General features: G+C 33.0%; 2 protein-coding genes across 3 annotated transcripts; both read left to right on the top strand.

Annotated features, from left to right (window-relative positions):
• Positions 1 to 2,450: 2,450 nt before the first annotated feature.
• Positions 2,451 to 6,359, top strand: LOC143618775 (glucomannan 4-beta-mannosyltransferase 9-like). 2 transcript variants are annotated; one of them, XM_077090874.1, is made up of 8 exons: positions 2,451 to 2,915; positions 3,000 to 3,098; positions 3,386 to 3,638; positions 4,754 to 4,864; positions 4,946 to 5,082; positions 5,146 to 5,259; positions 5,516 to 5,870; positions 5,964 to 6,359. In XM_077090874.1, exons 1-8 carry the CDS (start codon positions 2,619 to 2,621, stop codon positions 6,173 to 6,175), a joined length of 1,578 nt encoding a protein of 525 aa, XP_076946989.1. In that variant the 5' UTR covers positions 2,451 to 2,618; the 3' UTR covers positions 6,176 to 6,359. The 2 variants fall into 2 exon arrangements, with proteins under 2 accessions (XP_076946989.1, XP_076946988.1); XM_077090873.1 differs by having other exon boundaries at positions 2,455 to 2,915; positions 5,516 to 5,913; positions 6,013 to 6,359.
• A 414-nt stretch (positions 6,360 to 6,773) lies between these two features.
• LOC143618695 (U-box domain-containing protein 34-like) lies at positions 6,774 to 12,055 on the top strand. The gene is made up of 8 exons (XM_077090800.1): positions 6,774 to 7,380; positions 7,458 to 7,549; positions 7,804 to 7,925; positions 8,042 to 8,265; positions 8,820 to 8,880; positions 8,951 to 9,221; positions 9,958 to 10,329; positions 11,321 to 12,055. The coding sequence occupies exons 1-8, from the start codon at positions 7,179 to 7,181 to the stop codon at positions 12,047 to 12,049; spliced, it is 2,073 nt and encodes a 690-aa protein (XP_076946915.1). The 5' UTR covers positions 6,774 to 7,178; the 3' UTR covers positions 12,050 to 12,055.
• Positions 12,056 to 15,248: the final 3,193 nt, after the last annotated feature.

Genomic DNA, 15,248 nt, shown 5'->3' with positions numbered 1-15,248 from the left:
TACGAAAGACAACATTAAGTAATTGACACGTACATAAACTTATACATCACAGTCCAACAATTTTATGGGAAGCACAATAACTATGAAACTATCTATACATAGTGTTGACCATATGTAGTGAGAGAGATAATGATAAGTAGCTATGTTGTATAACCGTCTTATGTGTAAATTTTATATAAATAATCAATTTAGACATAAATACACACATCGAACTTACACTTTTGAGTGACCCGAGGTGACTCAAAGGGGAGTAAACTAAAGCAATACACATGGCCACAAATTATATGTAGTTAATTTTGGTTTTGAGATTATAATTTATACACACACATAGATCACATATGTGTCACTAGATCAGAATCAACTTTCATATTAAAAAGGCCGTAATTTTATTATACGCGCTAGGCTTCCAAAAAAGATTGAGACGACCTTGCACTTGACACACATTTAGTCAAATGTAAATAACGAACCACGCGAAACACAATAAATACATATGCATAGTGTTGACAAATATAGCGAGATAATTAATGATAAGTAGTTATATTGCATGGCCGTCTCATGTGTCATTTAAAACTACAGACACACACTTCATAAGCTGTTTGTAGTGCTGATCAGATATAGCGAGGAGAGAATAATAAGCCATTATGGTATTACACAACCGTTTTATGCATCAAGTTTAAAACAAGGGAAAATTTTCAAAATAACCCTTTTTTAGAGAGAGAAAGTGAAAAATAGCCTTAAATTTTAACATATTCCTAAAATAGCCCATCTAATTTGGACTGAGTAGACGAGATCTGAAAAAATTCTCCGGCCAATAAAATTTAGACAAGTGTCAAAATCCGACGAGATTTTTAAAAATATTGGGGGACCAGTCCATATTTCCTATTAAAAGTTCTTGAAATTAAACAGTCTTGCCAGACGGTCTTTTAATGTTTCCTAACGGGTCCCCACAACTTCCAAAAACATGGGAAAACGTGTCTTCAAATTCAGTATTTCAAGACGCATTTATGGTATATTTGTACCAATAAGATCATAAATTTATAAATATTGAGGGATCCCTTCATATTTTTGAACTAAAATTTACATTCCAAAGTTGTCTTGCCAGACGGGTTATAAAAGTTTCTTATCTCGACCCTATATATTTTAAACTCATGGAAAAATGTGCCATTCAACTTTGTCTTTCAAGACACTTACTTGAAAAATTTGAACGAACAGGATCATATTTTTGAAAATATTGTGGTACCCGTCCATATTCTTCACAAAATCTTTATATTAAAAAGTTATCTTGCCAGACGGGTTATATAAGTTTCTTATCTCGACCCTATATATTTTAAACTCATAGAAAAATGTGTCATTCAACTTTGTCTTTCAAAACACTTACTTGAAAAATTTGAACGAAGGGGATCATATTTTTGAAAATATTGTGGTACCCGGATACGAGTACGATGAGAACTTGTATGATAATCGGGAAAATTGTGTTACCTTAAACCGAGCTTCAAGTAAATCAATTAGCTTGGAATGGTTAATGTTTGAAGCAAGACTAACACATCCGCGTTTACAGTTTATTGGAACATAATCATACCTTCCGTTACCGGTTTGCCAATTACCACCATAACAAACAACAACATTATCAAAATCCATGGAAGATAAGGTTTAGAGTGGTATGAGACGATGGTTTAGGGTTGTATGAAGTGGAAGATGATGAAGATAACTCATGTATATTTTTTGGATGATCATGTCGGAAAAGACGGAATCTCATACTATATTGTTGGTATAGACGGAATATAAATAAATTTTGAAGGTCTAGACTAAATTTAAACACATAAGAAATAAACTACAAACTCGTCTTCTTGGTACAAATTCACCCTAAATGCGTTTTGAAAGGCTGAATTTGAAGGCACATTTTCCCATGTTTTTGGAAGTTGTAGGGACCCGTTAAGAAACATTAAAAGACCGTCTGGCAAGACTGTATAATTTCAAGAACTTTTATTAGGAAATATGGACTGGTCCCCCAATATTTTTTAAAATCTCGTCAGATTTTGACACTTGTCTAAACTTTATTGGCCGGGGGATTTTTTCAGATCTCGTATACTCAGTCCAAATTAAATGACTATTTTTGGAATATGTTGAAATTTAAAGCTATTTTTTAGTTTCTCTCCTAAAAGGGATATTTTAGGAATTTTCCTTTAAAACAACTGTAGATATAGTTTTCTAATTAAGATGGAATGTGTCCATTATTCTAAAATTCTTTAACCCATTTCAAAGGGCCCCTATTGAGTCTCAATGGGTTTTCAATTCAACGAAGATAAAAGAAAAACTTACACAACAAGTGTAGTGTCACTCTCGGAACATGATTTCACATTGTGAGTTGAGTTAACTTGGATCCCAAATGCGTCATCTAACTCAAAGCTTCCATTGACACTTACTTGATTGTGTTTTCTGACACACCACTTGTCTTCTCTCACAAGCAAAACCCCATCAAACTGTCCTTATATATAAACCTACTTACAATCCACCCAATATCATATGATCAATTCAAATCTTTTATATTTTCATTTCATTTTCTATAACAAAACTTTCTAACCTCTAATAAATATTTTCGAGGTCGAAAAGGAAGACGAATGGAGGGTCTTTTCTCGGTTTCTAGTTATGGAGCGATGGGTCGAACGATGTGGGAGCAAGTGAAGGCGCCCTTGATCGTGCCATTTATGAAAATTATGGTGACAATGTGCCTGGCCATGTCGATAATGTTATTTGTGGAGCGCGTTTATATGGGCCTTATTATTGTTGTTGTTAAGTTGATGCGGTATAAGCTCGATAAAAGGTATAAGTGGGAGGCGATTAAGGAGGATTTGGAGACCGGTAACTCGGTTTTCCCTATGGTTTTAGTACAAATACCTATGTATAATGAAAAAGAGGTATGTATATTGTATTTCATATACAAAAGAGAAATATTTTAACTTTATAAACTTTATTTTCTTTTTTTGTGTATGTATATATAGGTCTATCAACTTTCAATTGGTGCTGCATGCGGGCTCTCATGGCCATCGGATAGGGTCATAATTCAAGTTCTAGATGATTCAACCGACCCGATCATTAAGGTTTGATTAATTCTTCTTTTAGAACGACTAATTAACACATACTCTAAACATGCTTCTAAATCTACACCATATCTATATGCGACTACAACCCTAACCACCTGTGAACATACGTGTTGATACTGCTATCCTACAACTCTACAAGCCTTTGTGTTTGATAATTCATTGCTGAAGCTTCTTTAGGGCCAGGGATGGCCCCTGCCCCTGTTTATTTGCGTAATAGTGTAAATATTTTTAATTTAAATTTTTAATCATTAATTTAATTTTTAAATTTATTGAAAATTGAACAGGATTTAGTAGAGTTGGAATGCAAAAGATGGGCAGGAAAAGGAATAAACATAAAGTACGAAATTAGAGACAATAGAAATGGATACAAAGCTGGTGCTCTAAAACAAGGAATGAAACACTCTTACGTGAAGCAATGTGAATTTGTGGCCATCTTTGATGCTGATTTTCAGCCCGACCCGGACTTCCTTTGGCGCACCATTCCGTTCCTTGCTCACAACCCCGAACTCGCGCTCGTCCAAGCCCGTTGGAAATTCGGTATTATTTAATTTGTTCTCATCTTGTCTAAATAATATTTATGTAGCTCGGAGTTTGACTTATAATGTTAACCTGGCTAATGGTTGTTCGGATCATGCATATTTAATATTGCAACATGCAACCCGGATAAATATATGTTCGAGTGTCTTTACTGTTTAGGCTTGTTAGAAAGTGGGGAAACGGTTGATAAATATAATGGTCTAAAATGGGTAACTTTTGTTACGTGTCAAAATAGGTCGTATCATATGTGTCAATTATATCATTAAATAATTAATAATAATAATAATATTTTTAAATAATAAGTAATATTGTTTAAATAACAATCTGTATTTTAGTTATTTTAATTTAAAGAAATAATTTAGAAGGAACTTTTACGAGTTTCACCTCTATATAAGACAAAATTACAATTGTTCTTCGGCAAATTACCTATTTGGGTTTATTTAAAAGAATAGTTTCTAGCTTTCAGTCTTTTTAGTTTTTTTAATTAACAACCATCCATTTCATCAATTAAATTGAATAATATAATCACAAAAAATATAATCATTCTTTAATTAATTGTTTAACGTACAAAAATACTTATACTTCATGAAATCGATTCATGAAATAAAATCACAAGATCTCGAAATCGTCAATATATATCCAGTTAATCATTGGTTCATCGAAATAAACAGTCTTGGATCGTTAATCGATCAATTTTTTACTTTTCTTCACAAATACCGCTTTTGAGCGTTTTAGTTATTTGGCTGAGTATTTTAGTATTTTTGTCTTTGAGCGTCTCGCGTACCTATCGTGCGTTAAGACATTATTGTACCCTAGATAAATATATCACCAAAAATATATTATAAACTGTGGTAATTTTTTTTTGGTTAAAATGATTAAGAGGCTCTATTGAACAAAATCACATGTTTACAAATCATTCAAGCCCCGTCATTAACTGAGGTTAAATATTTTACCTATAGGATCAAATGGAATTTCACTTATTTGTTTGACAATTCGCCCAAATTATATGAATGAATTACGGGTCGAAAATACATGAAAATATTTTCGAGTATAAAACTTTAAGCACTTTTTTAGACTAATTCATTACACTGGTTTTTGTTGATGGCATATTTCAGTGAACTCGGATGAGTGTTTGATGACAAGGATGCAAGAAATGTCACTAGATTACCATTTTACTGTGGAACAAGAAGCGGGATCCGCTACACATGCGTTTTTTGGCTTTAACGGTAAATATTCGACACAACTAATATCAAAGATTCTGAAATCAAACATTGTTAGAGATTAACGAGATGTGTAATTGACTTTAGGGACCGCGGGTGTTTGGAGAATTTCGGCTCTTAATGAGGCTGGTGGATGGAAGGACCGGACAACCGTTGAAGACATGGATTTAGCTGTCCGTGTAAGCCTTAAAGGATGGAAGTTTGTATATGTTGGCGACCTCAAGGTATGTAAACCAATATTGTCACATATGGTTAAATCAGCATGTAATTTTATGTTTAACCTGTAGGTGAAAAACGAGTTACCAAGTACCTTCAAAGCATATCGTTATCAACAACATCGGTGGTCATGTGGACCGGCTAACCTTTTCAAGAAAATGATCATAGAAATTGCACGAAATAAGGTTTTACTCTTAATATATTATTGTAGATGTGACAACTTAAGCAAGCAAAACTTCGTTAAGTGTTGCAAGATTATGATTATTATATAATAGTATTTTTTTAATATTATGATTATGAGGTTATATAAATCCATTTGATTTTTTTTCTTTATAGTTTATACTACAACTTAGTAATAAATTAAACTTGTTCTAATCAAACGTTTTACAACTAGTCAAAAGTATCTTATCAGAATGCTTATTACTTTCTTTGACGTTGCAGAAAGTGACATTATGGAAAAAGTTTTACGTGACATACAGTTTCTTCTTTGTTCGAAAAATCGTTGCACATCTAGTCACGTTTATCTTCTACTGTGTGGTGTTACCCGCGACTGTTTTGGTGCCTGAAGTACAAGTTCCAAAATGGGGTGCCATTTACATTCCCTCCATCGTCTCTCTACTCAACGCAGTTGGGACCCCGAGATCTTTTCATTTACTGGTTTTTTGGATCCTTTTTGAAAACGTCATGTCTTTACATCGGACTAAAGGAACATTAATCGGCCTTTTTGAGGCAGGAACAAGAGTTAACGAATGGGTCGTCACTAAGAAACTTGGTGAAGCTTTGAAAACCAAACCGGGTACCAAAACTACCAAGAAACCTCGAATTCAAATAGGGGAAAGGTAATTACAATGTCACATTTTTGTTATTACAAACATTGGATTATAACTAGTACTTTCTCGAACTATTACAACTTCTTGTTCGTTACATGACTTGGACAGTGTATATATGCTCGAGATCTTTGTTGGAATTTATCTGTTCTTGTGTGGATGCTATGACTTTTCGTTTGGGAAGAACCATTACTACATATACCTCTTCCTGCAATCTATGGCTTTCTTCATTGCGGGATTTGGCTACATTGGTGTTTTCGCCCCTAATTCTTAAAACCTATATCAAAAGTATCCGGTTTCAGCTTATCAGGACACAAAAATGTTGAAGTTGGTGTTGGTCTGTTGTGTTTTTGCAATTTTGTTACAAGGAATCAAATTATTCTTTCAATATACATGTTTATAAACTTATAAACACTTGGAATGTTGTTGCTAAGTTATTTTTATCTCGTAATAATGGAATTGGATTATGCATATTGTAGTTATGCTCTCGTAATGATAACATTTACACTTCTCACGTTAAAAACTGTTTGTATTTGATCCAAACACAATCCTACTAAACTTGTTATTTTTTTTTAATTCAATTCATTAAAGTGGAGCTATTAACAAATAATTAGCCCATTAACAAATTATCCAATTAAAAAACCCAAAAAATAACAAATATAGTTTATTGTCCAATACACATTTAACCATTACACAAAATAACTCATTTAACATAGACAAACATAACCCAATTACTCCTTACTCCTTCTATATTGTTATCACAATTATCTGGCGATCTATGAGGAAATATTTTTATAAAAGGGCCTGTTATTAAGTACTCGCCTAAGACACCCGAATTGTCACGAACTACACAAAGAGAATTACTAAACAGTCCCTCAAGATGTGGAACAATATATGAGTTGAATGTACTATACAAAGACTATTGGGCTGCTTTTTCTTTGTACAAGTCAACTAGTAGGTCAACTTTAGTCCATTTATAGATATCAGGAGAGTTTTTAGGATAAAAACATTCACCTAGACCACAAATAATGGACAAAAAAAAACATGTTTTGACTTGGTACTATCAAACCCTTAATTTAAGTTACCTTAAAACATCATCCACCAATTTTAGAATTCAAAGAATCCATTGCAAAAACAAAACAAAAACAAAAAACCAATTAAGATTTAAACAGAAATAAAAACAAGGCATGAATATCAATAGAGAGAGAAAGACAAGACAATGGAAAAGGTTAAATGTGAGATCCTGATAGAAGGAAAAGACAAGAACAAAATAGAGAATGTGGCTTTCTAAGAGTTCTAGTACCAACTTCTATGGCGGTGGGGGCGTTGGGCATCAGCGCAAGGCAAACGCCATTGTGGCGGTAGCTATTGACAAGGATAAATACAGCCAACATGCTCTCAAATGGGCTATTGAACAACTTCTCACACGTGACCAAACCATTGTTCTCATTCATGTTAATAATAAAGCTACCACCACAGGTATGAATATCTTAGAAATAAATGTAATTAATTTCCGCTGATTAATTAAATTTCTTTGAGAAATGTTGTGATTGAAGCAGGGGGCGCGCCCGATGGGAATAAGCTACAAAATGAGAAAATATTAAAAGATTTGTTCCTCCCTTTTCGTTGCTTCTGTACACGTAAACATGTACGCACCTTCCCAATTTCTTTAGAGAAAAAAAACATTATGTGTAACATTTTAGCCAAGTCTTATATTGACCATAGACAACAGAGATGTTGGGTTCATAAGAAATGTCTGACTTAAAATACCACCAACGGGTTTTACACATATTAAGTTAAGCCTGTTTGGGTTGTGTAATTCCACGATGTCATGGGAATATCCTGGAATTTTGGTGTGAGAAGTCGGATGCTACGTTATTTATTTATTTTTTTTGGTTGTAGGTACAATGCATAGAGGTTATACTTGAAGACAACAACATAGCAAAAGCATTGGCAGAATATGCAACTCAGTATGCAATAGAGTTCTTGGTGTTAGGTGCTGCCTCGCGACATGGTTTCATTAGGTGATAATATTCTTCAAACAGATTGCTTGCTAAACATGTATATTATTTCCAGAAAACGAATGTTTGAATAATCGGTTTTTTTGTTGTTTTTTGGGCCAAATGTTGGTTGATGGAAGATTTAAGACGTCGGATGTTCCTACACACGTTATGAAGGCAGCCCCGGATTTCTGCACCATTTATGTCATATCCAAGGGAAAGATTTCTAGTGCAAAGAAATGTTTAAGACCTGCCCCTTTTGTCTCTCCATTGTTTGAGCAAATCCAAGAGCAAAGTCACGCTAACGCCATTAACAACACCTTTGCACCAGTCACACCCCCTAGCAACAATTTTCAAGTTAAAGGTATGTTATTTTTTTATAGATTAATTTCATGTAGCAAGTCAAATTTTCACATATAGTACTAACTTTTGAAAAATTAGCGATAAGGGTAAAAACGTAATATTACACGACTAAATTTAAAATTTTAATGAACATCTATCGCGGGACCAAACGAATGACGGGTGAGTACACAATTGTGACCAAATTTGTAATTACTCAAAAGTTTGGATCGAATGTGAAATTTTGACTTATTACATAAACCATTCGTGTAAATTACTCTCTAACCTCAAGTAAAATAATATGATTGTATAAATAAATCATAGTTTCAATTAAAAAAAAGACTTCTGTTTCTTAAACTTTAACCTAAAATCCTAATGAGAGACACTTGACATTGAACTTTTAAAAAAGAACGATATGTCAAGGGTCCTTCAGAAGGACTTTATGCTAAAGTTTAGAAAGAATATATATTATCACCCAAGGCTTTATGCATTGACTTTTGATCAGTTTCGTTCGAACCATTTCCTTTTAAAGCTTTTACGGATATAGTTTAACTTACTATTTTGGCTTACATGACGTAGAGAATTTGCTAGCTATACCAGAAAAACCTCGCCCGGTTCTTGAAGAACTTGATTCATTTAAGTAAGTTTCAACTGTTGGAGCAATAGAAGTATAGAACTATAGAAGTACATTATGGAACTGATAAAATATAACTTGAACTTATATTAAATACCAGATCACCATTTACCCGGCCCGGAAGAGCACCAAATTCAAAGTTGTCAATGCTTGGGGACCTTACGGAATCTGAAACTGATATATCATTTTTAAGTCCCGGTAGAGCCAGTACTTATCAGATGGATAATGACATGGACTTAAGCCCAACCGCAAATACAACCTCACGTATGTCAACCAGTTTAGATAATATTTTAGGGCCCGCTCTTACTGGAACCCGCGCATCTGTTGATTTATCTTCTTCACAAATGGTTAGCAATCAATCCCATCTCATGAATTTAAACAAAAGTAACAAACGTAACAATTTCAACCCGTTTAATTATGAATGAGCTGAATTATGTTATTTTTGTTTTAAACATGTTTTTCATTCTCTTGTAATGTACTAAAACAACAATATACTTTTGTCCCACAAGAATCATTTACCACAAAAGATAAGATGGTTTATTTAAATAATAATAATAATAATAATAATAATTGCATTTGCATAAAAAGGTATATTTCAACAAAAGATTTTAAAATCAGCCACCATTTTTGCTAGGTGTGAGTGAAAACCGATTAACTAAAACGAAACTAAAAAAAACCAAACTAGTAACCAACTGTTCGGTTTTGTTTTCTTTGAAAACCGATATACGGCTTGCTTTCGGTTATGCCTCGCTTCAAACCAAACCTCATTGAACCAAACTTCAAAATCAAATCACAGTGAACTCCTTTGAATGTTTGGTATTGAACTTATGTCCCAAATGTATTAATAGGTGGTTAACATTATCTTAAGACGAAAAGTTTAAACCCAAATTCATTATTCTAGGCCAAATTTTGTCAGGCCCAACCAACCCATACAGAAAACCGAACTTGAACGGTTTTCAAAAACTAAAAAACCAAAACTCCGGTTTTGATTCCGTTTGAGCCCAAAACCGACCAAACTGACACATGCACACTCCTAACTTTTGCCCCGAAACAAAAATACTGAAACTTGAAATATCATTTTAGGGGGGAGAATTGCAACGGTGGCGAACCGAAGAAAAACAAAAAATGGAGGAAGAGATGAGGAAAATGACCGAAAAGAGCCGAGCAGCCACAGACAAAGCCGAAGCTTCAAGACGGATAGCGGAAATGGAATCACATAAAAGAGTGATTGCTGAAATGCAAGCACTTACAACGGATGATGATGACCGTAAATTTAATTATCAAAGATACACCATTGAAGAGATCGAAGAAGCTACCGAGTATTTTACACCGACTAGAAAAATCGGTGAAGGGGGCTATGGTCCTGTGTTTAAAGGCCGGCTTAGTAATAACCTTGTTGCCATTAAAGTGCTACGTCCGGATGCCGCACAAGGAAGATCACAGTTTCAACAAGAGGTAAATGTTATAAAACTAGATACACGTCGTAAATAATATACAGAACCAGTTTTAAGTAGAGAACGGCATAAATGTATTGTGTATCGCGTGTTAATAGCAATAGTTGCAAGAACTTTATTAAAATTGGTTCTGTATTGAACGGGCTTACAATTTGCAAACCCTTTAAAATGCTCGTTCAATATATAACCAACTTTTAAGTATGTAACTGTGAGAACGACATGATGCGCTTAGTATGATGTGCGTGAAATCAATTTAAAACAAAACATGAAACTACTTTCATATTTTTTGGTGTGGATTTACAATGTTAATAAGATACAGAACTTTTAGTAAACAAAATATGGATCTAGGAGTAGTAATTAATCAGTAAACTAGGTTTTGATAAAAAAAATATATATATTTATTTATTTAATTTTTTTTTACATATTTGGTCTGGCCACCTGATAGGTTCGACGATTTTATAATAACAAGCCCATTTGAAGACGATTCAAATGGATTGTTTATGTATCTGGTTCCTAGGGCATGTTTGGGATTAAGGAGATTTTTGGATGAGCCTTTAAAACTTGCTTATTTGATTTTTAAAAAAAGCAAAATCACTTTTGAAAAGCATAATTTTAAAGCTTTTTAAGGGGCTTTGTCAAACACCTTTTGTTTTTAAAGAATCTAATAAACAAATAAGCAAAATTTAAAAGCTCATCACACTTTCTAAGTTTGAAAACTGCTTATTGACTTATTAGCTTTTTGAAAAACCCAGGATTTGTGGCTTTTTGAAAACAGTTTTTTAACCTTTCCAAAAAGCTAAAATAAAGAGAACTTTTATGTTTGACAAATAACTTATTGACTTTCTGAAAAAGCCAATAAGTCAATAAGTTGTTTTCAAACTCATTCCCAAACATGTTTCTAGTATGACTGGGTTCTAAAATCTAAAGAACATATAATTAATTTTGTTATCAAACTTTGTCAATATGGGTTGGTTAATATCAGTTAATGACAGGTGGAAGTATTAAGTTGCATGCGACATCCAAACATGGTACTACTCCTAGGAGCATGCCCAGAATACGGCTGTCTCGTCTACGAATACATGGCTAATGGCAGCTTAGAAGACCGCTTACTCAGAAGAGGAAACACACCTCCATTATCATGGCAAATAAGATTCAAAATTGCATCAGAGATAGCTACAGGCATCTTATTCCTCCATCAAACCAAACCCGAACCCATTGTTCACCGCGATCTAAAGCCTGGTAACATTCTTCTAGACCAAAACTTTGTAGGCAAGATAAGTGACGTGGGCCTAGCCCGATTACTCCCTCCTTCGATAGCCGAAGACATCACTCAATATCGTATGACATCAACAGCTGGAACCTTTTGTTATATTGATCCTGAGTATCAACAAACCGGGATGCTTGGGGTGAAATCGGATGTATATTCTCTAGGGATCATGTTGTTGCAAATGATTACTGCTCGACCCGCAATGGGTTTGAGTCATCATGTTGAGAATGCTATTGAAAAGGGTACATTTGGTGCCATGTTGGACCCGTTTGTGTCCGATTGGCCTCAAGATGAAGCTCTTGGATTTGCTAAACTAGCTTTGCAATGTGCCGAGCTTAGGCGGAAAGATAGACCCGATTTGGGGAAGGTGGTTTTGCCGGTGCTTGCTAGATTGAGAGATCTTGGTGAACAGAGTATGCCCCCAGTAACGGTACGATTACTTGCAGTTAGTTAACCTGGATGTTGTATTTTTCTCTAACGCGTCAAACGGGTTAAACTTATAAGTAACAAAAACAAAAGCTAAACAAGAAGTAGTAGAAAGTTGACAAAATGTATTATTAATATATTAAAATCCTAATATTTAAAAGTATAATATTTATTTATATAATGTTACTGATGTTGAGTTTTTTTGCAGGATACTAATGACCCATAAGAAAGTAGCGCAAACTAAACCCTAGTGAAGTAAAATCTAGGAGGTTTGTTAAATACTTTTAACCAAGTTAACTATGGATTGGGCGGTTGTTGGATAAAGTTATAACACGCGATTATGGTTTGGGCAAAATCGAGTTGGATTCACCCAAAACATTATTCTTAACTTTTTTTCTTTCTTTTATAAATGTCATTTGTAAGCGATTAGCGTTAAAATATGATCACAAAAGGTATACTATTTATAAATTATATACAGTGGCTTTTTATTTATTAAAATAGACAATGAGCGACTTTTGAACCGTCTCCATTCCTGTTACTCTTTTTTTGTTTTTTTCCATCTGATTCGTGAGAAATAAAATATAGACAAAATCAATCCGTTCAAAAGTAAATGGGTCGAAATTCGATACTAACATTTCTATTGTATCCGGTGATTACAGAAGTTCACTACAATACCAAGGACATGAATGGAGAATGAAGAACACATTGTATATATTTCCCCAATTTTGCTTCTAGAATGACTTGTAAAAAATGCCCAAGAACTAACGTTCTTTAAGTCACACATAGAAGCCCATAAACTTTCTGGGCTAACAATTTTATTTAATATATTTTTGTTCAGTTTTTAGCATTAAATTAGCGTTCTAATCTTCAATTGTTAATGGATGGAAAATGATTTAAATCTCATATGTTTCGGCTCATGTATACCAAACTAATGAAATCAAACAATTGAATGGACCCATGAGCCCATCAAATCATTAAAAAGGTTAATTTATTTGAATTCGCGTCAATTTTGGATCTGTTCAGGATCTCATACACAATTAAATATTAATTAACTAATAAAAATAATATATATGTTTTTTTATTCTAGTTAAATTTTAGCAATGCATTTATGCATCTAAATGTCTAAGCTGTATCCTCTCAATTTTAAACAACTTTTAAGCCCTCAAATGTGACAATACAATACTTATATCGAAATTTAAAATGTAGTGTATACATCTATACAACAATGCATGTCTTAATAAGATTTCACATATAGAAATTTCATGAAATCACTTCAGTTTCTTGATTCTTTATCACGTTCATTCGATGTATTGAAAAGTGGCACACCCCATAATTTCATGAAAAAAGTTTTAATATAACCTTTATTTTCGTAAATTATCATTAAATCATGTGTCAGGTCCACCAATTTCTCCTTCATTGGCTAGAATAAATGTTTGAAGTTAGATATTCATAGAGATGGATATAATGACATAATACATATTTAACATAGTAGTAAGTTTTCTATACCGGAAAAGATCAATATGAGGCAGGGTTTGCTACAAAGAATGTGTATTTAGGTAACATTGTTGCAACTAAAGGATGCCTAATAAATAGAAGAGGCACATTTAGGGTTACAATGTAACATGCTAGTACCACATAGGGGCAACAACTTGTATTACACACGGTCTCATTGTCGTTAGGATTCATGTATACACATTAGTTTGTCAAAAGTTGTTTGTTGGGATTTTCAAATGCATATCAACTAGTGGCTAGTACCATACCTTTGTAAAATTTTAAAACTAATTACACACATAATCTCATACCCAAATACTCGCCAATTACTCATCCTGAGTGTTTCGGATTTATCGGTCAGGTCTAGATACGTTTGTTAACCATAGTACCACAAACACAATTGCCATCAAGTATACTTAGAAACTATTATATAATATGGTTTTAAAAATTATTATATCTGAGATTTACATAAATCCATTTCTTTAAACCATTTTCAGACGGTACAATGCCTTTTTTCTGACGGTACTATATATCTTTCCAACGGGGGTATACCTTCTCCTGACAATTATATACCTTTTATTGATGATGCTTGATCTTTTTCTGATAATATTATATCTTTTTTTGACGGTACTATATTTTTTTCTAACAATATTATACCTTTTACCAATATATATGAAGGGACATTTTTGGGAAAAAAATCAACAGGGCAAAACCTTTAACTTAAAATAATCAAATAAACATTTGAGAATTTTACACGTTTTTAATAGTAAATAAATAAATTATAGGGCATTTGACAATAAAACTCGCATAAACGATCATAGACATACTCAATCTCATGTCACATCATTAATGTCTAATCATTTAAAATATGTATTTTCCAAACAATTTATTTTCTAAACAGTTTCTCGTCTTTGGTTAAAACCTCTCTCATTTCCACATCATCATCACTTTTACGTCTATCTCTCATAACTAAATTATTTCTTATATATACAATTACTTTCATCTATTGATAAATTTATATCATAAAATATTCAATTGTATAAACTTTCAGTATTATAAAATTTATTTTACAGAAACTTAAGGAAATACAAATATTTATATTCTTATAGCTAATAAGATTAGTAAATTTATGAATTTTTTATATAATTTAGTTTAAAACTTTGAAATTAAATTAAAAAGTAATTAGAAAAACAAACCCAACTAGAGATCACCCCTCCCCCCACCCAAAAAAAATCGTCACCATCTATCAGGATGGACGCATTTGTCAAAAAAAATAAAACCTATGAATATGGCGTTAGATTTTCGTCTGACAGATACCATGTCATCATATGTAGGCTCACAAACGCCCATATCATATGTTTTCTGATCCATGTAAAAAGAATGTGATAATACAAATGCATTTAAAAGAAAGGGATTTCAGAGTAAATATTTTGTTTCACTAATGCACGTTGTAGACAATAAACTTTATACTCTCATTACATAACAAAATTCTCAAAACATTTGAGGCCTAAAGTGGCAACCTTTTTATACATTAGCGCCGTAGTGTCAATGGAAATTAGCATTCGCCTATATAAAATGTGAGAATAGAAAAAACTAAAGTTGACTCATATGAAATGGATTTTAATAATGTTATATTTGTGTGGTTGGTCATTTATAATTTCATCTAAGAATATTCATGCTAGGGAGTCTTACATTTTAAACATTTTTGTCTTATTAGATCTCCGTTAAAAAAAATA

This window comes from Bidens hawaiensis, unplaced genomic scaffold (genome assembly GCF_021521415.1).
Source record: "Bidens hawaiensis isolate Kalapana, Puna unplaced genomic scaffold, B.hawaiensis_p1.1 tig00002338_1, whole genome shotgun sequence".
In the NCBI taxonomy this organism is placed as follows: Eukaryota; Viridiplantae; Streptophyta; class Magnoliopsida; order Asterales; family Asteraceae; genus Bidens; species Bidens hawaiensis.
The sequence above is the reverse complement of the archived record's forward strand: the minus strand, read 5'-3'. Positions and strand labels throughout refer to the sequence as shown.